The 23,242-nt window shown below is 35.1% G+C and overlaps 1 protein-coding gene across 3 annotated transcripts in view; it reads left to right on the plus strand.

Moving 5' to 3' along the window:
- Positions 1-23,242, plus strand: part of TMEM65 (transmembrane protein 65) — a 47,090-nt gene that overhangs the window by 12,780 nt on the left and 11,068 nt on the right. The window contains exons 2-4 of one of the 3 annotated variants that reach the window (XM_061438660.1): positions 17,116-17,211; positions 18,405-18,449; positions 21,733-21,800. In XM_061438660.1, coding sequence (XP_061294644.1) covers positions 17,116-17,211; positions 18,405-18,449; positions 21,733-21,800 — 209 coding nt within the window. Of the gene's footprint in view, positions 1-3,257; positions 3,339-17,115; positions 17,212-18,404; positions 18,450-21,732; positions 21,801-23,242 lie in introns of all 3 variants that reach the window. The other 2 variants (XM_061438662.1, XM_061438663.1) reach the window with 2 other exon arrangements.

Consider the following 23,242-nt stretch of genomic DNA (forward strand, 5'->3'; position numbering starts at 1 on the left):
AATCACGTGGGAATCTTATTGAAATACATATGTTGTTTCAGTAGGTATGGGTTTGAACCTGAGTTCTGTGTTTCTGATAATTCTATGTTTCTATGTTTCCCAGTGGTTCAGTGCTACAGGTCCAGGGGGGCAACATTTTGAGTAACAATATAGCAAGTGTTTTGTTTTTAAGGTGAGAGAGAGTTGAGGTCATGTAGATAAACTCAGGCATGCTTGCATTTTGAAAGGAAACAGGCAAACATGCGCGAGAGCAATAATGTAAGATGTGGCATATTTTGTGAGTTTGCAAAATTTTATGTTTGTGTGTGAGAAAGATCTTATGGTTTCAAAAACATTATTATAACATTTTTAATACTCAAAAGGGTTTGTTAAGGACATTACAGAAAATGTGCATTGTTAACACTGATTTTATAGTTATGCAGCGATCACTGAGTGATAAATACTGTATAAGAGATTTATTCCTTGTTGCTCATCTCTTTTTCTTTTGCGTTATTACCTTGAATATGCTGTTCATTGGTTAGTCTCATTTCTTTGGTAAACCATGCCCTCTGTCATACGTTTTTCTTCGGCTTTTCATCAGCCTGTTCTTTCTATATTTTCCCCACTCAATTTTATATTGCTTTTTTTCTTTTCTTTTTCAATTTTATATTAATTTTTTTAAAACTTAGAAACAACCTCAAGTTTCTAGAAAAGTTTCGCATATAGTACAGTATAAGCTTTTTTTTTTTTTTTAATTCCTTTCCCCCGAATCATTTGGATAAATTGCTGACATGATACCCTGTCATCCCAGGCACAGGGTAGGTTCCTTGGGAAGCAGTCTCTGAGACAAAGCTTAACATGCAAGGAGTTTATTGGGAGTGCTGTCTACAATCCTCACCAGGAAGATACTTCAATACTTTAATATCATGAGCTATTTCATGATATTAAAAATATGAAAGATAAAATGTAAGCTCTTTCAGACTTAGAAAAGAGTATGACAATTCCCCAAGGCATAGGAAAGGTACTTGTTCCATACTGTAAGTTACATGATGAGACAGAATGCTAGCACTATTGAAGCAACTTTTGATCATTTAACTTTTTTTTTTACAAAGAATAAAGCACTTTTTTTTAAAGGTCCTTGTTAGTTATTCGGAGAAGGCAATGGCACCCCACTCCAGTACTCTTGCTTGGAAAATCCCATGGGTGGAGGAGCCTGTTAGGCTGCAGTCCATGGGGTCGCTAAGAGTCGGACCCAACTGAGCGACTTCACTTTCACTTTTCACTTTGATGCACTGGAGAAGGAAATGGCAACCCACTCCAGTGTTCTTGCCTGGAGAATCCCAGAGACGGGGGAGCCTGGTAGGCTGCAGTCTTTGGGGTCGCACAGAGTTGGACACGACTGAAGTGACTTAGCATAGCATAGTGTTGTTAGTTATTCATGAAGAAAGAGACAAAACCAAATTGAAGTACTGCTACAACATAACTGGTCTATAATCCTCACCAGAGCCTTGAGTGAGGCAACGTTCTTCAGCTGAGGCAGTCCCCTCATAAGACTGTCACTGAGAAGTATCTCTCGGAAAGACTTCAGGCATCTAGGGATTGACTGCATCACAGTACCCACTACAGCTGGCTTATATTTCCTGCAAACAAGAACATTGTCCTATATAAGCCACGATATAACATGGATAGATTCCTTCCCTCTTATACTCTGATGTCATTCCAGTTTTTACCAGTTGCCCCATTGATATTCCCTTACATCGGAAAGATCCAGTCCAGAACCATGCATTGCACTTAGATTTCCCTTTATTTGAAACAGTTTCTCAGTCTTTCCCTTGGCTTTGATTACGTTGATACTTTTGAGGATTATAGTCTAGTTATGTTGTAGCAGTACTTCAATTTGGTTTGGTCTCTTTCCTCATGAATACCTTCCAGTTAAGCATCTTAGGCAAGAATATCACAGAAGTAATTTTATGTTCTTTTTTCCATCCTGTCAGTTGCTCATGATTTTTATTTATTCCTGATGATATTAACCACTTCTTGGTTAACCATGTCCTTTGAACACTGGACTAAGTAGTATCAGTCTGATTTATCCACTGTAGAGTTTCTGTTTCCCTTTTGTGATTAGTATTTTGTGGGGAGGTACTTTGAGTCTATGAAATACCCCAGTCCTCATCAACTATTCAAGTTATGAATTCATATCAATATATGTTCATAAATTCTTATTGTTTAATAGGTTACAGTTTATTACTTTCATTTTTGACCTTCCAACTGTCCCATGCTTCACATTTAAAAAAAAAGATAATCAAAAGAGAATTGACCAAAAAAAGGGTGAAAATGCAACAAAGAAATTAAAAGTGGTAATGCTGATGTGATATTTTAATCAAATGTAAATGAGGTTATAGAAGAAATAGCTGACATTGGGAATATTCATACTGCTGTTGAACTCCTGCCATTTGAGAGACTCCAGATACTTAGCCAGAAGAGCTAAGAGAAGGCAAACTTACGGACATAAATGAGGAAAGTGAGAAGTTTGTGGTGGAAGGATGAAGACTTAGGGAGGAAGTGATTCTGGTAAAATTTTCACATTCAAGGAACTCTCTGAGCTATTTCATAATATTGAAAATATGAAAGGTAAAATGTAAGCAATTCCAGACTTAAAAAGGAATGTGGCAGTTCACCAAGGCATAGGAAAGTTGCTTGCTTCATATTGTAAGTTATACGATGAGAAAGAGTGCTAGCACTATTGAAGCAACTTTTGATAATTTAATTATTTTACAAAGAATAAAGCACTTTTTTATAAGGTCTTTCTTGGTTATTCATTTTATATATAGCAGTGGGTACCTGTCAATTCCAAACCCTAACTATCCCTAGTCACCACCCTTCCTTGCTGGTTCCCATAAGTTCTTTCTCTAAATCTGTGAGTACAAAGAATAAAACACTGTACTGTAATTCTTAGTGTGTCTAATATTTTCAGTTACAGATATTTTAGTCAATAGTTTTACTGTTTAAAAACTTTCCCTTTATATGTATAACTACTAGTAAGAGAATTTTTTAATGTTTTGAAAAGAAATTTAAAAATCACAGAACAATGGTGATTTTCCCCATCAGTTACTAAGATTTCTTTCCCACTTACACTGTCATTTTTATGTCCCCACAATATTGTACAAAGTGAGGACTGCCCATATACTAGCATGTTTCACTTCAAAATTTCATATACATTTAAAGTTTTATACATATTTATGTTATTGCTTGAATACATTGATTTAAAATATTTTTAGCATGCAGGTATCCCAAACCTGAGATTGCCATTGTGAAGCGAGCGAAGGAGGTGTCATCAGCAGAGACCCCTGATAGTTTTGGTACAGTACAGTATTGCAGTATTGATTGTCAGATGTTTATTGCAAGTGGAAGAGCATCTATTTGACAGGACTTCTTGCTTGTTTGAAATAGAATGTTTTGATTATAGTGATAGTCTTTTTTTGTTTGTTTACATCAGTGTTTCAGTGTTCCATTGTCTTTGGAACATCTATTTTTATTATCTAACCCTAGACCTGTGGACATAATTGACTAATAATTGCATGTTTAATTGACTGAAAGATTGCATTTATGATCTTAACAAAAGACAGAATCACTAATATTTAAATAACATATTTTAAATGTTGTTGAAATAACCACAGCAAAGTGAGACATCAGAAGCAACAAAGATGATGAATTTCTTTAGGATGAATGAGTAAGACAGAGGGACCACACACAGAGAAACCTTCAGAGTATTCTAAGAGAAACTATGTTTCAGTAATGAACTTCAGTAAAATATATTTTAAGAGTATATTCTTGAATAGTTTGAAAGTGTTATGTACGTTCACTGTTAGGCCATTCATGAACTTTTTATAGATTAAGTCTCCATACAGTTTGATATCTGACTTACATTGTATGCTGTGGTGGTGGTGGAGGAGGAGGAGGAATTGTGTTGAGTGTATGTGTGCGTGGGATGGAGGGAGAAATAAGAATAAATATCTCTGTCCATATTTTATTTTTTGATTACTATTTAATATAGATGAATTGCCTCAGAAGTATAACACAATATATGGAAAGGAATAAGAACTGTTTTACGCACCAATTGAAATTTTGTAAGAAAAAGTTTCTTAGACTGTATATATAGTGTCAGGAGCAAAAGATAAACTGAAAGATCCTGATTTCTCAATGGGGAGGCATGTAGTGTGCATGTACAAGCATGCACACTTGTGTATATTTTAACGTATCAGTGCAGTGCAGAAATCCTCCAATTTGCTCTACTTTGCCAGTTCTAATGTTATTCTAAAATTAAAAATTTTGTCTCAGGGTGTATTGAGAAATTAAACATTTAATGAAAATGTCTTTTGGAGAAGAAAGTTTCAATTTTGGATTATTCTGAAGGTTGTTTTTAGATAACCCTCATTTTTAAGACAATGTAGGGAAAAGGAATGATACTTATTCTATGCTGCTGCTGCTGCTGCTAAGTTGCTTCAGTCGTGTCCGACTCTGTGCAACCGCATAGATGGCAGCCCACCAGGCTCCCCCGTCCCTGGGATTCTCTAGGCAAGAACACTGGAGTGGGTTGCCATTTCCTTCTCCAATGCATGAAAGTGAAAAGTGAAAGTGAAGTCGCTCAGTCGTGTCCAACTCCTAGCGACTCCATGGACTGCAGCCCACCAGGCTCCTCGTCCATTGGATTTTCCAGGCAAGAGTACTGGAGTGGGGTGCCATCGCCTTCTCCGACTTATTCTATAGATAATGGCAAATGATATCACTAGGAGGAAACATGCTGCTGAACAATAACTAATAGGCTTTAACCTGTCAGTGATTACCTTTTGATACTCAGTCTTTAATTATGTCCCTACTCACCGTAATGTGCTTCTTCATAAATGTTTATGTGGTACACCTCTATTTTTTTAATCCTACTAGTTATACAATAAGGAAGCAATATAGAGTCAGAATATTAGAGCTATAAGGGATGCAGAGACCTAAAATCTTCATTTTATGTAACATGAAACAGAGATATAGAGGGTTTAGGGTTTATGATGTAGTCAGGTTTGGTGACTGGTTTTATTATGTATATATGTGTATATCAGAGCAGGGGTTAGTGTCAAGGCCTTTGAGTTTATTATTATTATTATTATTATTGATTTATTTGGCTGCACTGGGACTTACTTGCTTTGTGCAGGCTCTTAGTTGTAGTTTGTGGGATCTTAGCTACCCGATCAGGGATTGAACCTGGGTCCCCCAAATTGGGAGCATGGAGTTCCAACCACTGAACCCCCAGGGATGTCCCAGCCTTTGGATTTTTAGTTCAGTGCTCTTTTCATGGTAATAAATTACTTTAGGGTTAGCAGGGGAGATTAGTGCTAGACTAGAGGGTATCCGATTTTGATGTTCTTGCAAGAGAAGATGCATGCACATCCTTCTACTCCACCATCTTGACTTCTGTGCTATGGCATGGCATCTAGTCACATCACATCATGGCAAATAGAAGGGAAAAAAATGAGCACAGTGGCAGATTTTATTTTCTTGGGTTCCAAAATCACTGCAGACTGTGACTGCAGCCACAAAGTTAAATGACGCTTGCTCCTTGGAAGAAAGGCTATGACAAACCTAGACAGTGTTTTAAAAAGCAGACATCACTTTGCCAACAAAAGGTCCATATAGCCAAAGCTGTGATTTTTCCAGTAGTCATGTACGGATGTGAGAGTTGGACCATAAACGGGGCTGAGTGCTGAAGAATTGATGCTTTTGAACTGTGGTCCTAGAAAAGACTCTTGAGAGTCCCTTGGACAGCAAGGACATCAAACCAGTCAATCCTAAAGGAGATCAACCCTGAATATACATTGGCAAAACTGATGCTGAAACTCCAGTACTTTGGACACCTGTTGCAAAGAGCCAACTCATTGGAAAAGACCCTGATGCTGGGAAAGATTGAGGCAGGAACAGAAGGGGGCCACAGAATGAGATGTTTGAATGGCATCACCAACTCAATGGACATGCGTATGAGCAAACTCCAGGAGATAGTGAATGACAGGGAAGCCTGGCATGCTGCAGACCATGGGGTCACAAAGAGTCAGACACAACTAACTGAACAACAGCAACAACAAAGAGTATCCAGTTCTGAAACCAGCAGAAACCATGTAATTTTCCCATTCAGAAAATGTTTTATTTGGTAACTATAATAGATGAGTTGATTTCTTCCCCTCTCTTTCAACTTTGATGGATTTTTTTAATGATTTATATGAAAAAGAATGATTTCTTAGAAGAGAAAAAAAGCAATTGGAAAAGGTATTAGTATTTTAGATAATTGTGGTTTTACTTCAGTTTTGAATATTAATGCCTGACCAATGTTTTGACAGTTTTATATATTCATTGTACAATGAATATATATATATATATATATAAATAAAATGCTGTGTTTTCCTATTAAGAATTTACTCACTGAAGAGAGGAAAAGAGGAAGAGAATCTGGGTTCTAGACACAGTTGTGTGTCCTTAAGTAAGCACTTATTAATAATGTCTCTGGACCTAAGTGGCTAAATCTTCAAAATGGAGAAATAAGTCAGTACACTACTATGTGGGCATAGTACGCATACGGGCTGGATAATTCTTCATTAGGAATGACTCTTTCTTGCATGTAGGGTGTGTAGAATCCCTAATACCAGTAGCATTTCTCAGTCATTGGTGGTGGTTTAGTCGCTAAGTTATGTCCAATTCTTTGTGACCCCATGGACGTTAACCCGCCAAGCTACTCTGTCCATTGGAGTTCCCAAGCAAGATTACTGAAGTGGGCTGCCTTTTCCTCTCTAGGAGATCTTCCCAACCCAGGGATCAAACCTGTGTCTCCTGCATTGCAGGCAGATTCTTTACCATCTGACCCATCCTCTCAGTCATTATCATATCCAAAAGCAACCCCACATTTCCCAGCATCTTCTAAGTGAGGCACCATATTGAGAACCACTGGCAGACTGTTTCTAAGGATCCTTTCAGCTCTAACATTCTGCGAAACAGTTCTTATTTCGGGAATGATTAAAAGGAGAAAAACGTAATACACTGACTGAAAAACTCTTCTCCCTCCTAATATTAAGCAGTTTTATTTTTTAAATGAATGTTTTTTAGTAATTTATGTCATCATACCCACACACATGTCAACCACTTATGATGTTCCAGGATGATTTTTTTTACTTCACTTTAAGCTTTCCATCTATAATATATTGTACCCATGTTATATACACTTAGTTATATAATTTTAAAATTTAGAGTTGTGTAGTGCTGTCTCTATACCTAAAACATAAAAGTAAGATCTGCTTTTTTAAAAAACTTGTACTGTTAGTTTACTATCTTAGCCTTTTTTAAAAAGGAAAATCATTATATATAGTAATTGTTTTCTTTGTCTGTTTTCTTTTGGCATGAAAGAAGGAAAGGAATACAGTGTCTGAGTTAAGCAGTGTATATAATTGTTCTAAATACACAACTTAGACATGAAAAAGCAACCACGAGCAATAGTATGTTTGATTATTCTAAAAAAAAAAACACCTCATGAAATGACAGATACAAGAGAAATAAATTACTGTACATCTAGTATTTACTATTTTTTAGATTTGTTTTTATTTATTTGGCTGTGCCAGGTCTTAGTTGCAGTGGGTGGGATCTAGTTCCCTACAGGGAGTGAACCCTGGTCCCCTGCATTGGGAGCAAGGAGTCTTAGCCATTGGACCACCAGAGAAGTCCCAGTATTTACCATTTCTGACATGCTGCGATTCATGGGGTCACAAAGAGTTGGACACGACTGAGCGACTGAACTGAACTGAAGCCAACATTAAAGAAGTTAACAAAGGTGATGATCAATTAGGCACCATCATCTTCCTGGGGCTTCCCTGGTGGCTTAGAGGGTAAAGAATTTGCCTGCAATGTGGGAGAACTGGGTTCGATCCCTGGATTGGGAAGATCCCCTCCCTGGAGAAGGGCATGGTGCCCCCACTCCAGTATTCTTGCTTGGAGAATCCCCATGGACAGAGGAGCCTGGTGGGCTACAGTCCATGGGATCGAAAAGAGTCAGGACTGAATAAGCATGCACATATCACCTTCCTCGTCATTAGTACTGGCCAACTCCTGTCATCTGTTGTACCACTGGACTGCCTCAGACCAGGAATTTGTTAGTCTCCCTTAAGTAAACTGCACTGAAGCCCCAGGTTGCATGCTGTGTTCCCCTGAAGTTTAGTGAGTGACAGTATTACATGATCTAAGTAAACATTTCTTTGCATGTTGCAGTAAACTTTTAAATGCTAAATAACAAAATCACATTGAAATACTTTTTTTTGGTCTCAGCTAAGGAATGTGTTTAAAAAACTCAACATCGTTTTGTAATTAATAGCCATTATTTTAAAAGACAAGACCTGTTAATTGAAATTTACAAAATTAAAAAGTTAAGTTTTTTTTAGTTTCTAAAGTATTTCAATGTTCAGTTCAGAATGTCAGGTTTTGTAAGTATATTGCTCAACCATATTAATTTATTTATTTTAAAAAATACTGTGTTGTAGCTTTATAAACCCTTTTGGTGCATGTTTGATTTTTTGGCACCTGGTATGATTTGCTTTGCTTAAATTATTTTGAACAGCATGATTTGCATTTTAAGTTTGTCTTCTTTAATGCATTATATATTTATTGTAAATTTAACCTTACCTGTTGGAACTTTTGGTTCTGTTAAAAGTCTAAGCAGTTTATGTTTGTATGTACATCTGTTCTTTTCTCTCCTAGATTATTATAAAATAATTGAGTTTTAATTAAATAATATGTCACACTGTAGTCAAGGGGTGTAGTTTTGTTTTCTAGTGAAAGTGAAAGTTGCTCGGTCATGTCTGATTCTTTGTTACCCCATGGACTGTAGCCTGCCAGGTCCTCTGTCCATGGAATTCTCCAGACCATAATACTGCAGTGGGTAGCCTTTCCCTTCTCCACGGGATCTTCCCAACCCAGGGATCAAACCCAGGTCTCCTGCATTGCAGGCAGATTCTTTCCCATCTGAGCCACCAGGGAAGCCCACCACTTTGTAAACACATTGTTTTATAGTGGAGACTAAAGAAACTATAAGTGTTCCACTTACTTTCTTCTACCAAAGTATTTTGATTTTCAGTTTAATATATATTTCTTACTAGAATGACTTACAATCCTAAAAGATATTATAGAATCGTTTGTTGATATTGGACTGAAGCTTTTTAAAACTTATTTTTATGGGAAAATATAATTAAGGAAGACCTGGACACAGCATGACTTAGTGACTGATCAACAACAACATAATCAAGGAGGGATATGCAGGTTAATTAAATTTCATAATAAACTCCTTGAACCTGTCCTATTTATTTGTTGTATTGGAATCTTTTGTCAGTTAAAGTAACTTGGCAATTGACTGGGGCTTGAAAATTTCTTTCAAGGATTTTGTTTTAATGACATTTTACCTACGTTCTGAGAGCATAAGAATATTTTTAGTAAAAGTGTAACATTAAAAAAATTAAAATGTAGCAAGACGGGAGTAATTTGGCCTACTTTTTCTGAGAGAAATTTTGTAAAATTTTAAAAATCCCTAAATTTATGCCTTTTTTGGACTCAGTAATGCCACTTAAGAATAATCTACATTAAAGAACTTTCAAGGAAACATAAGAAGATTTAGGTACAGGTTTATGTAAGTGTTATTTTCAAAGCAAAAAATAAGGAAGAATAAATATCTAGTTAAGGGGATTAAACTATTGTGTATCATATAATGAAATAAAATACTATCAATGCAATTATTGCCTTAAGGAGTTAAAAGGGGAAGTGTTCACCTTATAATGCTTTGTGAAAACGACAGAATACAATTTTATGTGCACTTCTGTATAGAAAAAGGGCTTCCCATGTGGCACTACTGGTAAAGAACATGCCTGCCAATGCAGGAGATGTAAGAGACCATGGGTTTGATACCTGATCGGGAAGATCCTCAGGTGGAGGAAATGGCAACCCATTCCAGTATTCTTGCCTGGAGAATTCTGTGTACAGAGGAGCCTGGTGGGCTACAGTTCATAGGGTCACAAAGAGTCGAACATGACTGAGTGACTAACACACATACAATTATGAATAAAGAATGGCTACTTAATGAAGAAATACAGTGGAGAGACTGAAGAAAACCATGTGCCAGCAACTCCATTCGCCCAGATCTAGAGTTTCCTTCTTGTGTGGCCTTCAGTGAGGGTCCTTTCAAAAATTTTCTCTCTTTTTAAAAAAATCTCTACAATTGTTCCTCATCTGTTTTTGTTACCTTGCTCTGTTCTCATTTCTTCCTTTGTCTTTCTCTTTCTAATCTGATTCCCACCCCACTTCCTTTTAAGTGAATATAGTATGAAGTAATTATTTATACTTATATAGCAAAATATAAAAAGCTGCTGGATTAAATACATTTTTAATCTTGAGATAGGAGAAAAAACCCTTAATTTATGTTTCCTTCTGACTCTCTTTTGACTTTTAAATGGCAGTGACCCTCAGTTTTATATTTCCTAAATAGATAATAGTTGACCATTAAATGATGATTCTGATATACTATAATATTCCAATTCATCAAGGAAATATTTCTTTAAAAAATTGAGTATTACTTAGGTAGTAACAGTATTTTGTAAGCTACAACAGGTCTTTGCTTACTTTTTTTAATTAGAAGACTAACTGGAATTGCTCATTTTTTGTACATTCTAAAATATCAAAATTTCATTTCGTAAAAGTGAAATTGCATGTTTTAAGTTGTTTTCTCTATTCTTCCTGGGTTACTAAAGCAAAACAAAATGTTGAAAGTGTTGAAATTTTTTATATTTAAACATGCAAAGTGTTATAGTTTTCAGGATTTATAGTTAATATCTAGGGAGCTTTTAATTAAGAAAAAATGTTTATACATTAAAATACTTGAATATATTTATGTTCTGAAGGATAAATTAGAAGGAGAGAAAGTCCTACTTAAAATAATTTTCATTTGGTTTGGTGCAGTATAAATTAGCAATTTGTAAGAACTATCATGTCTTATTTACTTTCCTGCTAGTAAAGATTTAAATGTGAAATCAAAATGAAAAAAAATTTATGTGTAAATATTATCTCATAGACACATACAAATAATTGTCCTAACCTATATATTTCTTTGTGTGTGTGTGTCTTGTTTGGATTTTCATTATTAGTAGATCAATTCAGTCATTTTTAGCTAAAGTTTATTTGCCTTTCTGCCTGTGTACATAAGACTTTTAAGAACAAATTTCAAAAGTGCCTAACTTCTTTTACTCCTGTTCGTTAATTTTAATTAAGCTTTTTATTTTGACATAATTGCAGATGCACATGCAATTGCAAGAAATAATACAGACTACCCACTTTCCCTAAAGGTGACATCTTGTAAAAACTATCATATGGTGTCACATGCAAGATATTGACATTGACAGAGTCAACATACAGAAGAGTTACAACCCCACAGGGACCCCTCTTGTTACTTTTTTTTTTCTTTTTTAAATTAATTAATTTTAATTGGAGGCTAATTACTTTACAACATTTTAGTGGTTTTTGCCATACATTGACATGAATCAGCCATGGGTGTGCATGTGTCCCCCATCCTGAACCCCACTCCCACCTCCCTCCCTATCCCATCCCTGAGGGTCATCCCAATTTACTGGCCCTGAGCACCCTGTCTCGTGCATCGAACCTGGACTGGCGATCTGTTTCACATATGAGAATATACATGTTTCAATGCTGTTCTCTCAAATCATCCTGCCCTTGCCTTCTCCCAGAGTCCAAAAGTCGGTTCTTTACATCTGTGTCTCTTTTGCTGTCTCGCATATAGGGTCATTATTACCATCCTTCTAAATTCCATATATATGCGTTAATATGCTAACCTATATATTTCTAAACATGAAACCCTATTAAGTACAGCTTCTTCAAACAATGAAAAATATCTGAGAAAAGGAAAAAAATAAGGAAATCTGGATGTTAGTTATTTTTGCCAGTATTGTAAATAAACACACTTTGGAAAAGCAGTTTCCATTCCGTTATCATACTGTTAAGTTATTTTTCCACTAAGCTATCATTCTGTTAAGAATTTTTCTGTCTATGTTCATGAAGGATATTGGTCTGTAGCTTTCTCTTTTTTTTGGTAATTTTTTGGTTTGATTTTATTTTTAGTACTTTTCTGACCTTATAAAATGAGTTGGGAACTATTTCTTCATTTTTTATTTTTCTGAAGGAACTTGTAAGTTTGTCTAGGATTGGCATTTGCTTTTCTTTAAGTATTTAATAAAACTCATTAGTGAAACCATCTGGGTCTGGAAGGTTTCTTTTTTTTTAGTGTGAATGTTATGGAAAGGTGCTTGTTAACAAATTTGGTTTTGCTACTAGATAGAGCTATTCAGATTTTTTGTTTCAGCTTATATCTTTTGGTAAGTTGTATTTTTCAAGGAGTTTGTTTATTTCATCTAAGTTGACTAGGTTAGCATAAAGTTATATGTAATATTCTCATTTTAATGTCTGTAGGATCTGTAGTGATGTCCCCTGTTTTATTCTTGACATTAGTAATTTGTGTTCTCTTTCTAGGTTGGTGTACCTAAGGATTTTTTCATTTTGTTAATCTTTTCAAAGAATCAACTTTTGGTTTTGTCTATTTCCATTATTGTTTGCTTTTTATTTCATTGATTTCAGCTGTTTTTGTTGTTATAGCCTTCTTTCTACTACTTATTTTTCATTACCTTGCTCTCTTTTTTTTCGTAGCTTTTTCAGATAGAACCATACGTTATTTATTTTAGGCCTTTCTTCTTAATATTAGTTAAAACTTAATATTAAATATTAAAACTACTTAATATTACTTAAAACTCCTCTAAGGTTTCATTGAGCTGTCCTGACAAATTTCAGTATACTGTATTTTCATTGTGATTCATTTGAAAAATATTTTCTAATTTCCTCTTTGATTTCTTCTTTGGTCCATGTATTTAGAAGATGTTACTTAATTTCCACATTCTTCCCTAGATATCTTATTACTATGAGTTGTATTTTGGTCAGAGAACATATTCTTTACAATTGTAATCATTAACTTATTAACACATTTTGTGGATCAGCATGGATCAGCATATGGTCTATTTTGATAAATGTACCATCTGCACTTGAAAAGAATATGCATTCTGTAGTTGCTGAGTATGGATGTTTAAATATTAGTTGAATGGAGATGATTGGTAGTGTTGTTCAGATAATCTGTTTCTTAGTGACAATTTCCAGTAGTGTTCTATCAGTTGCTGAGAGAGAAGCTTTTGTATCTTCAAGTATGATTGTAGAAATGTTTCTTTTCCCTTTAATTCTGTCAGATTGGGCATCATGCATTTTGAAGCTCTGTTACTAGGAATAAGCAAATTGTTATTATGCCTTTTGATGCGTTGACTCTTAGCATTTTGAAATGTCCGTGGTTCTGGTAATACTCTTTGTCTTTAAGTCCACTTTATCTGCTTTTAACATCGCCTTTCCAGCTTTTGCCAACAAAGGTCCATATAGGCAAAGCTGTGGTTTTTCCAGTAGTCATGTGCAGATGTGAGAGTTGGACCATAAAGGAGGCTGAGCACCAAAGAATTGATGCTTTAGAAATGTGGTGCTGGAGAAGACTCTTGAGAGTCCCTTGGACTGCAAGGAGAGCAAACCAGTCAATGCTAAAGGAAATTAATCCTGAATATTCATTTGAAGGACTGATGCTGAAGTTCCAGTACTTTGGCCACCTGATGAGAAGAGCTGACTCACTGGAAAAGACCCTGATGCTGGGAAAGATAGAAGGCAGGAGGAGAAGGGGTGACAGAGGATGAGACGGTTAGAAGGCATCAGTGACTCGATTGACATGAGTTTGAGGAAACTCCGGGAGATAGTAAAGGACAGGGAAACCTGGTGTGCTGCAGTCCATGGGGTGCAAAGAGTTGGACACTACTTAGCAACTGAACAACTCCAGCCTTAGGGGCTTCCCAGGTGGTAAAGAATCCACCTGCTACTGCAGGAGACACAAGAGATGCACGTTTGATCCCTGGGTCAGGAAGATCCCCTGGAGGAGGATATGGGAACCACTCCAGTATTCTTGCCTGGGAAATCCCATAGACAGAGGAGCCTGGCGAGCCACAGTCCATGGGGTCACAAAGAGTCAGATGTGACTGAGCGACTAAGCACAGCACTGCAGCAGCTCCAGTCTTAGAAGCTTATTGTTTGTATAATATGTCTTATGCCATTTATTTACTTTTAATCTATTAAAGTGTAATTCTTGCAGATATCATATAGTTGGGTCTTGCCTTTTTATCTGTTTTAACAACCTCTGCCTTTTAATTGGAGAAGGCAATGGCAACCCACTCCAGTGTTCTTGCCTGGAGAATCCCAGGGATGGGGGAGCCTGGTGGGCTGCCGTCTCTGGGGTCACACAGAGTCAGACACAACTGAAGCGACTTAGCAGCAGCAGCAGCAGCAGCAGCAGCCTTTTAATTGGATTGTTTAGTCCTTTAACATCAAAAGTAGTTATTGATAGAGTTGTAAGTAGGTTTACTATTTTACTGTTTGGTTTCTGCTTGTGCCTCTTCTTTTCTTCTGTTCTCATTTCCTGTGTTCTTTTGACTTAATATTTTTTGCAATCCCCTTCACAAAATTATTTATTTAGCTTTTTAACTGTATCCTTAATGCATTTTGTCTGTATGTATAATTGCTCTGCTAAGTCACTTCAGTCGTGTCTGACTCTGTGCGACCCCATAGACGGCAGCCCACCATGCTCCCTGTCCCTGGGATTCTCCAGGCAAGAGCACTGGAGTGGGTTACCATTTCCTTCTCCAGTGCATGAAAGTGAAAAGTGAAAGTGAAGTCGCTCAGTCGTGCCCGACTCTTAGAGACCCCATGGACTGCAGCCCACCAGGCTCCTCTGTCCATGGGATTTTCCAGGCAAGAGTACTAGAGTGGGGTGCCATTGCCTTCTCTAGGAACTGCAAGTAGGCATCCTTGAACTCTACAGACTGCTTAGAGCTAATTCTACTTACAACCTTGTACCACATCACATACATTGTGGAAACATTGCAACCACATTTCCAAATTGGTCCATTTGTGACCTCCTTCATCCTTTATGCTTTGATGTCAAATGTATTATATCTACATACATTATAAACTCCGCATGGCAGTGTTGGAATTTTTGGACAATCAGGTTTATTTAATTTACTAGGGAGAAAGAAGTCTTTGATATTTACTCAGTATTTACCATTCCTGATGCTCTTCATTCTTTTTATTTTCTATTTTACCTTAAGCTGGGGTTTTTGTGGTTTTCCCTGCACAGGCGTGTTTCACACAGAAGCCATATGTTTGAACTGAATGTATATCAGAATTTAAGGCCCCTCCTTTCTGACTCTGCTCTTTTCTCTCACTTTGCAGTGGCTTTGGTTACCTTGCACCTTGCCCAATGCTTCTTTAGGCCAGAAAGACTGCAGGTTTGTTTTTTTTTTTTTTTTAAAGAATGGATTAGGCCAAAAGCTTCATAAAGTGGGTAACTCACTTAGTTCCATTCTTCCTTGTAATTGTTGATTCCTTTCCACAATCAACATGCTTTTTGGTCATTTTCCAGGGCTCTCAAATATTTATTTATAGTTGTAGTTGTTCTGTATAGGATTGGTCTGATTGAAGATAATTCAGCCTATACTGGAAGTAGAACCAGGACTTTTTAAGCTAAAAATGGTTGGAAAATATGGTGTGGTAATGTACAATCTTTGGAGAAGGAAGTGGCAACCCACTCCAGTGTTCTTGCCTGGAGAATCCCAGGGACAGAGGAGCCTGGCAGGCTACAGTTCATGGGGTCACAAGAGTTGGATACGACTTTGTGACTAGATCAATGTACAATCTTAAGAGTCTTCTTATTTTAAAATATTTAGAAAAAGAGAGAAATTATGATGCATGTAATGCACACGCACACTGAAACAGAAAGAACTAGTTTTTCTAACTCCAGTCCACTTAATACAACATTAGATTGGAGTACATTTCCATGTAAATGTACGTAGTTTACCATGTATCAGAAGAAAAAATTTAAGGTTAAGATATGTATGTAGGGATATAAAGCTTTGGGATTTATTATGATTATTTTCAAGGGGATTATATTAGCTCCCCTCACATTTTAAAATTGGTACAGACTGCTGAAATCTTGGGCTTATTTCATAGGTTGAGTTTTATTGTGTGTTATAAACCTAATGTTTTTTCACTTCTGATATATATTTGTCTTCTTTCCGTTAATGTAGTAAAGAAGATATAGTGTCAGTTTATGAGTCACAATTTTTGATGGATACTTTCCAATAAAATTTCCACTTTCTAGGAAATGTTCCTTTCCTGTTTCCTCTTGTTACTCCTTGGGTTCTTTATAATGCAGGAGGCAAAACTCTATGCTTTGATTTTGCTTTAACCTCTGTGCCAGTGGTGTTCCTCCCTGCTGTGTCTCCTTTACTTTGTATTATTTTCTTTTTCTCTGTCTTTTAAAAAGAGTTATTTTTCATTACCTTCGATTTTTTTAATCCTTGTAAGTACTTAGAAAGACAGATTAGTAATATTGCTTACATTATTTGATTTCCCCCTCATTACTTTTTACACATTATACATTTGCCTAGCTCTTATCCTTTCATCCTAGGAGTTGTAAAATATTTTAAAATACTTTGGAAAGATGGTAACAATAACCCGGTGTACGAGACAGCAAAAGAGACACTGATGTATAGAACAGTCTTATGGACTCTGTGAGAGAGGGAGAGGGTGGGGAGATTTGGGAGAATGGCATTGAAACATGTATAATATCATGTATGAAACGTGTCGCCAGTCCAGGTTTGGTGCACGATACTGGATGCTTTGGGCTGGTGCACTGGGACGACCCAGAGGGATGGTATGGGGAGGGAGGAGGGAGGAGGGTTCAGGATGGGGAACACATGTATACCTGTGGTGGATTCATTTCGATATTTGGCAAAACTAATACAATATTGTAAAGTTTAAAAATAAAATAAAAAAAAATACTTTGCTCAGTATGTAGAGAATTTGAAGAAGTAAAAGCAAGGACTCTATATTATTCTCATTACATTGGGAAGGTCCTGCTTGTTGAATTTTTAGGTATTTCAAGATGTTCCAGTCAACTGACAAGGACTTCTCCTCACAGTGTCAGAACTGTAGTGATGATGAGAGTAATGCAACTAGGAAATAGTTCTGGTATGTAACCACTTTTGCATGTTTACTTCACCAGAAAACTCTGTGGAGTACAGTGGTATCTTATATTCCTTGTTAAAAGTTTGGGAAACTATTCGCATGCTTTCAAAGTAGATTTTCAGGTAATAGTACTAGTTAAAGATTATATTCTAAGCAGGTATAAAATACTGCAAAGTTTTAGGATATCTTCATTTCTTTACTGTCCTAGAAAAGGAAAAACAAAACGTAAACTTGCATTCTTAGAACTTTCTTAATAATCCAGTAATTGCCTAAACCCTAGGTTTTAGCACATTTCTTATTATAAAGTCATTATGTTACTATATGCTTTTTTAGTAAAATAACATTTACAAATATGCCATACTCCTTTTTATGTAGCTTATTGATGGAGATTCATTGGCTTTTCACTCTTTAAAAACTAAACTCTTCAGTTCTTATGTTGTCATAGATCATAAATAAATATTTTAGAAAATATATATCCAGTTTATAATGTATTTCTTTGGACACTTTGGTTATACTAGATCTTTATTGCAGAGCAACCTATGGTTTGGGTTCTTTTGTATAGTATAACAGTTAATTCTGTTGGATTGAATGAGGATAAAGAAGGTGGAATTCTCTGCCATTTTACTGTAACTTACTCTTATACAAATGATGAGTTGGTTATTGTTATGAGATAGATAGCATTTTTGTAATTGTTAATTTTTAGATTTAATGATGGCACTTGAATATACTTTGATATAATATATACTTGAGAAAACTTTCTGTGTTTATTATGACATATAAGTAATGTTATATTTGGTGAATCACACCCTACTCTCTGGGGTCATTTTGTTGTGTAAATGTTCTTTATTGTCCAGTAGTATAGCTTTCAAAACTCAAAATATTCAGTATATTATCAAGGGATATTAATTAGTCTCATTATCTTACAAAAACCCCAAAATAAGTGATTTGCCCAGGGATATAGGGTCATAGTAGGCCTGTAACTAAAGCTGAATTTGTTTTTCTAGCCGTGTAATTTAATCTATACCAAGAAATATTTCCTGTATGGATAACTTTGGTTCATTCACCTAAAGATAATTTATGAATAAACTCTGATGTTCTCTCATTTTTTAATTCTGCTAGTGTTTTCTTCATTCTAATAAAAAAGAAATCATGCTATAGTAACTAATTCTTGACCACACCCTCTCTTTCCCCTTCAGAAAAGTTGGAAGCTCAACCACCAACCCCAGGACAGCTGAGATATGGTAATGGTTCTATAATTATTTGTGCATCTGTCTTTTGGGCTTGAAATAACTATGTTATTCATTAATAGTACAGAAGGGTTAATAAATTAATTCATTCCAGATAAAATAGATTATCCTATTTATTATGCTAAAGCAAAAGGTTTATAAACTTAGTTTAAAACATAATATTATGGAATTTCTAAGATTGTTAACCATGTCTATCAGTGTTTACATATTGTTACCATCTAGAGATAGAATTATAGTAGAGGTTTTCTTAGTTCCCGGGAAAAAGGATATGTTTACTTCAGTTTGGATTTAAGTTGGATTATTTCAGAACTAGAATTTCTAAACTATTTTCTTTGGTAGAGAAAATGCTCTGACTTGTTTCTAATAATGAAGAAAGTAAAGTTCATTTTAAGCCACCCCAGAGAAGAACCTTATAATGCTGCTGGTCTGCTTTCTTTACTGTATTATGATTGGAATAACTGTTCAAGGGCTAACACCAAAGTAATGTAAAACAGTTTAGGGTCTTATTATAAAGACAATGGAAGAAGAGAAGTATTTAACAGTGCAGTGAATTTGAATGGTTGTAAATTAAAGCTAAATATTAGATATGGTTTACTAATAACTGCTGAGTTATAGAGTAATATTTTCCAAAGGAAACTGAAGAAATCACAAATTGGTAGTCTGTCATTATATACTGGAGAGCAGACATATGATTAAAATTTAGTAGCTAGTTCCTTTTTTTCTCTCAGAGGTAGAATATAATTTATCTTAGAAATCTAGTAGCTTTTCCCAGGTATCAAAACAATTTAAGAATTCTTTAAGATTTTTCTTTCCTTGGTAATCTTTTCTGATACTTCTAGGCTGGATTAATATACTCTAAGTCCATAACACTGTATAATGCTATCACCATTTAGGGGCTCATATTGACGTTAACTATATGGCTCTGTTATCGTTCCCAGACTTCTTGAGGGCTGGAATCAACTATCTCTGTATCTCAAGTGCCCAACGGAGTGTTCAGTACATGTTATGTAATTTTTTGAAATTTATATTTTTCCTTTGGGTTGAAAATAAATTTTTATTTATGGGATACATTTATTTACATCTAAACATCAAAACATGATATATTTTACAGTTGCAGGAAATTATTATAGCAATGTAGCAACATGCTTTGGTTTTACTGACCAAGTTTCTACTAAGATAACTATTAGCTTAATCTTAGTTTTGTAATCTTGACATCTAATTTTAAGATGATTATAACTAGCTAGAGAAGGCAATGGCATCCCACTCCAGTACTCTTGCCTTGAAAATCCCGTGGACGGAGGAGCCTGGTGGGCTCCAGTCCATGGGGTCGCTAAGAGTCCGGCACGACTGAGTGACTTCACTTTCACTGTTCACTTTCCTGCATGGGAGAAGGAAATGGCAACCCACTCCAGTGTTCTTGCCTGGAGAATCCCAGAGACAGGGGAGCCTGGTGGGCTGCCGTCTATGGGGTCGCACAGAGTCGGACACGACTGAAGCGACTTAGCTTAGCAGTGTAACTAGCTAGTTTTAGACATGTCATCAGATTAACCCCAAAATGGATAATAATTCCAAAAGTTTCATATTTTACCATATTTACTTTTCAAAGATGATTGAGAAGGTGTTTGGGCATCTTCTCTCCATATATATATATATCCAAGTAGTAGCTCTCTCTTCACTGTAAATGTTCCATATAGTGAACTATTAGAATTTCATTATACTCCTTTGACTTACCAATTTGTAGTATTTTTTGAAATTCTGTATGTATTTTAGAAGCTGATTATTATAAAATTTTGAATGTCTGGTCATTAAGCACCTGGACCTAGGCAAAAAGTTGAAGAATTAAGACAGCCCTTTAATGAAGAAACCCTGTTTCACTAATGTCATTTGATTTTTTATTATCTTTTAAAACAATATACTTTATAATTAAAAAGATGCTGCTTTTTACCTGGGACATTCTTATGTGGTAGCAAGAACTTTGAAATGACCTAGAATATATACCATTTTCCCCCTTGCTTCATAGTCTTTGATAGTGCTTGTGGGTAGAAATATTTCTTGTTTTACTGTTTATTAGCCTTCTCTTATTGGTGCAGAACTCAACCATAGTAGTATCAAATTTTCATAACTTCTAGATTATATTTTAATTGTACTTTCTGTGGACTTAACTGCATTAAAAGAAGAAAGATGTAAAGTCACTAAACACATAACTAACCAGTTGGTTTAAGGGACTATTTTTTGATGTGGTATAAAACTAAATGCTTTGATGCCTATTTTTAAAAAGCCCTCAGTTGAGTGAATGTTGACTATACCTTGGCAGATTTATAGAGTAATTAGAATAAAGTCTTAACTATGCTCAGCTTTTAATCTGTTTCACAGTCTTCCCTCAATTGTCTTAGTTTGGAATTTTCTTCCTTTCCAAGGTAGATGTCCTCAACTTAATTAACTAATGTTTGTTGAGCATCTACTATGCACTAGGTATTCTGCAATGTGCTGAAGATGCAAATAGGAAAAAAAGATGAAGCTAAATATATTTTTAAAATAGACATTAGCTCTTCCTAGTTACATTTCTGTTTTCTCAGGTCATCCAGATTATGTACAGATTATGTAGATAAGGTATGGTGTGCTTTTGGTAGGAAGAGGCCAAGTTACATTTTTATTTAAATCAAATATTGTTTGTTTTAGTTTGTGAAAGCAGTCAGGGATACTGATGTGTTGAGGAAGGAAAGAGGATTTTGAATCCAGATGTCTAATAAAAATGACATAATCACATTTCCCTAACAGTGTTTAAAAAATTGTTTGATAAGTAAATGTGACCAGATAACTTCCCTGAAATTTGATTCAGGGAAGTTTGATTTTTTATTATTTCTAGTATGGAGATCAATTTTATGATATCAGTCTTTAGGTATAAGAGAGAAAAAGATTGATGTCAATAGATATTTAACAGGTAAAATATGGTACTCATAATATGTATTTATTTATTTGTTCTGTCATTAACTGTACGTAATTTGTACACGTGTGTGTGTTGCCAATAAGAAAACACAAAAGCCTACACAATTAATTTTACATGTTATGTGTTTTTTATTTTGTTTTTTCCCCATTATAGCTTCTACCAAGTATATAAACATAGCAGAAGCAGAATCTTTTGGCTGTGGGAAATGGAAAGCAAATTCCAAAACTTAAAGCATATCTACTTATGAGACTTTAACCATATGATCTGTTTTTTGTCATTTTAAATTGTAGAAATCTTAAAATATATTTTTCTGTTTTTGATGTTTTTCAGTATTCATCCACAATGCGATACCTTTCATAGGGTTTGGCTTTTTGGATAATGCAATTATGATTGTTGCAGTAAGTTCTTTCAACCCTTCTATTTTGAATTAATAAAGAAATGTGGTCTAAATTTTCCTTATAATTTATATATTATAGTTGTAAAGCTTTAGTTAACATAATGAATAAGACTATTTTTAGCTGTATTTCATGTTAATTAGATTGTAGCTCAATTTTGAGGCATTATATCTATTAATCATCAAGACTTTTGGTAAAGCATTGACAATAATAAACAGATATTTATTGAGTATATTATTCTGTTCTAGTTTCAACATTCTTATTAAATAAAAAAGTTTGTAAAATTTTCTGATGTTCTCTAATTTTATCAGCAGTTCTCATATGTGTATGTTATTAATTAGTTCCTTGTCCAGTTTTGCCATACAAAAAATATTTACAAGAGTGTTTTGATATTTAGTCTATCCATTTAACTCAAAGATGATTTAAGTTTCAATTCAGGATACTGTAAATGATAAGGCCTTCAGTCTTTGTTCCATCACAGTGTTAAAAATTCTCTTTTGCTGGAGTCATTTTCATTTAAGGTTGTTTCTTAAAGGTATTGTTTAATCGTAGGAATGGTCAATTGACCTTTCATACTCTTCTATGACATCTTTTGTCAATATATACCAATTTTGGGTCTAGATTATAAAGTCATGATGAAAATACACGTCCATCATTAGTCCACGAGGAAAATGCAGGTCTTCTGAAGCTGCCTAGTTCTGTATCCAGTTCTCCTCATTGACTCAAAGTTTTAAAAAGTCTAAAAATTATAAATATTGTGTAGGAAACTACTCAAAAAAAAAAAGGGGGGGGTGCTTTTAGGATTATCGAATATGAGGAAAAAATAGTTGAGAGATGCCAGGGTTTTTTTTTTTTTAATTTGTCATTGTTTGTTTTGTTTTTTGTTTCAGTGTTTTGATGGTCACATATACTATAGGTGGGTAGAAATAGAATATTTGGTTTTAAAATAGGGATGAAAGTATAGTTTACATTGTATAGATTATAAAATTTGCTTGAAGACTATCTAAAATTGGTTCGCTCAAGAATGGTTTTCTTTGCTATATAGTCTTACTTTATGTCCAGATTGATGGGGATCAGATATCCAGAAATTCTAGCCGTTCAGCTGGTTGAGGAAACACAAGGTTTATACATCAGGAAGGTATCTCGCTTGGTAAACAGTCATAGAAGATACTGTAGCATGCACATAATTTGAAAGTGATCAGCACCCATTGGATGGATAATTCTTGAGCAGAGTAGTCTGGTAAGAGCATCTAAAATATAATTTCAAAATGCTAGCTTTTTGGCTGATAATGATAATTTCCTAATATGTATACAAGAATCAAGTTGATTAATTTATATATCTGTGAATAAAAGAAACTTTTTCAACCATGTCATACTACCTTTTCTGAAGCAAACCTTTAGTAAGCCTTGAGTTGGTTAGATTATTTAAATTGTTAGTGTAAATG

The sequence above is a fragment of the Bos javanicus genome, chromosome 14 (assembly GCF_032452875.1).
Source record: "Bos javanicus breed banteng chromosome 14, ARS-OSU_banteng_1.0, whole genome shotgun sequence".
Lineage (NCBI taxonomy): Eukaryota > Metazoa > Chordata > Mammalia > Artiodactyla > Bovidae > Bos > Bos javanicus.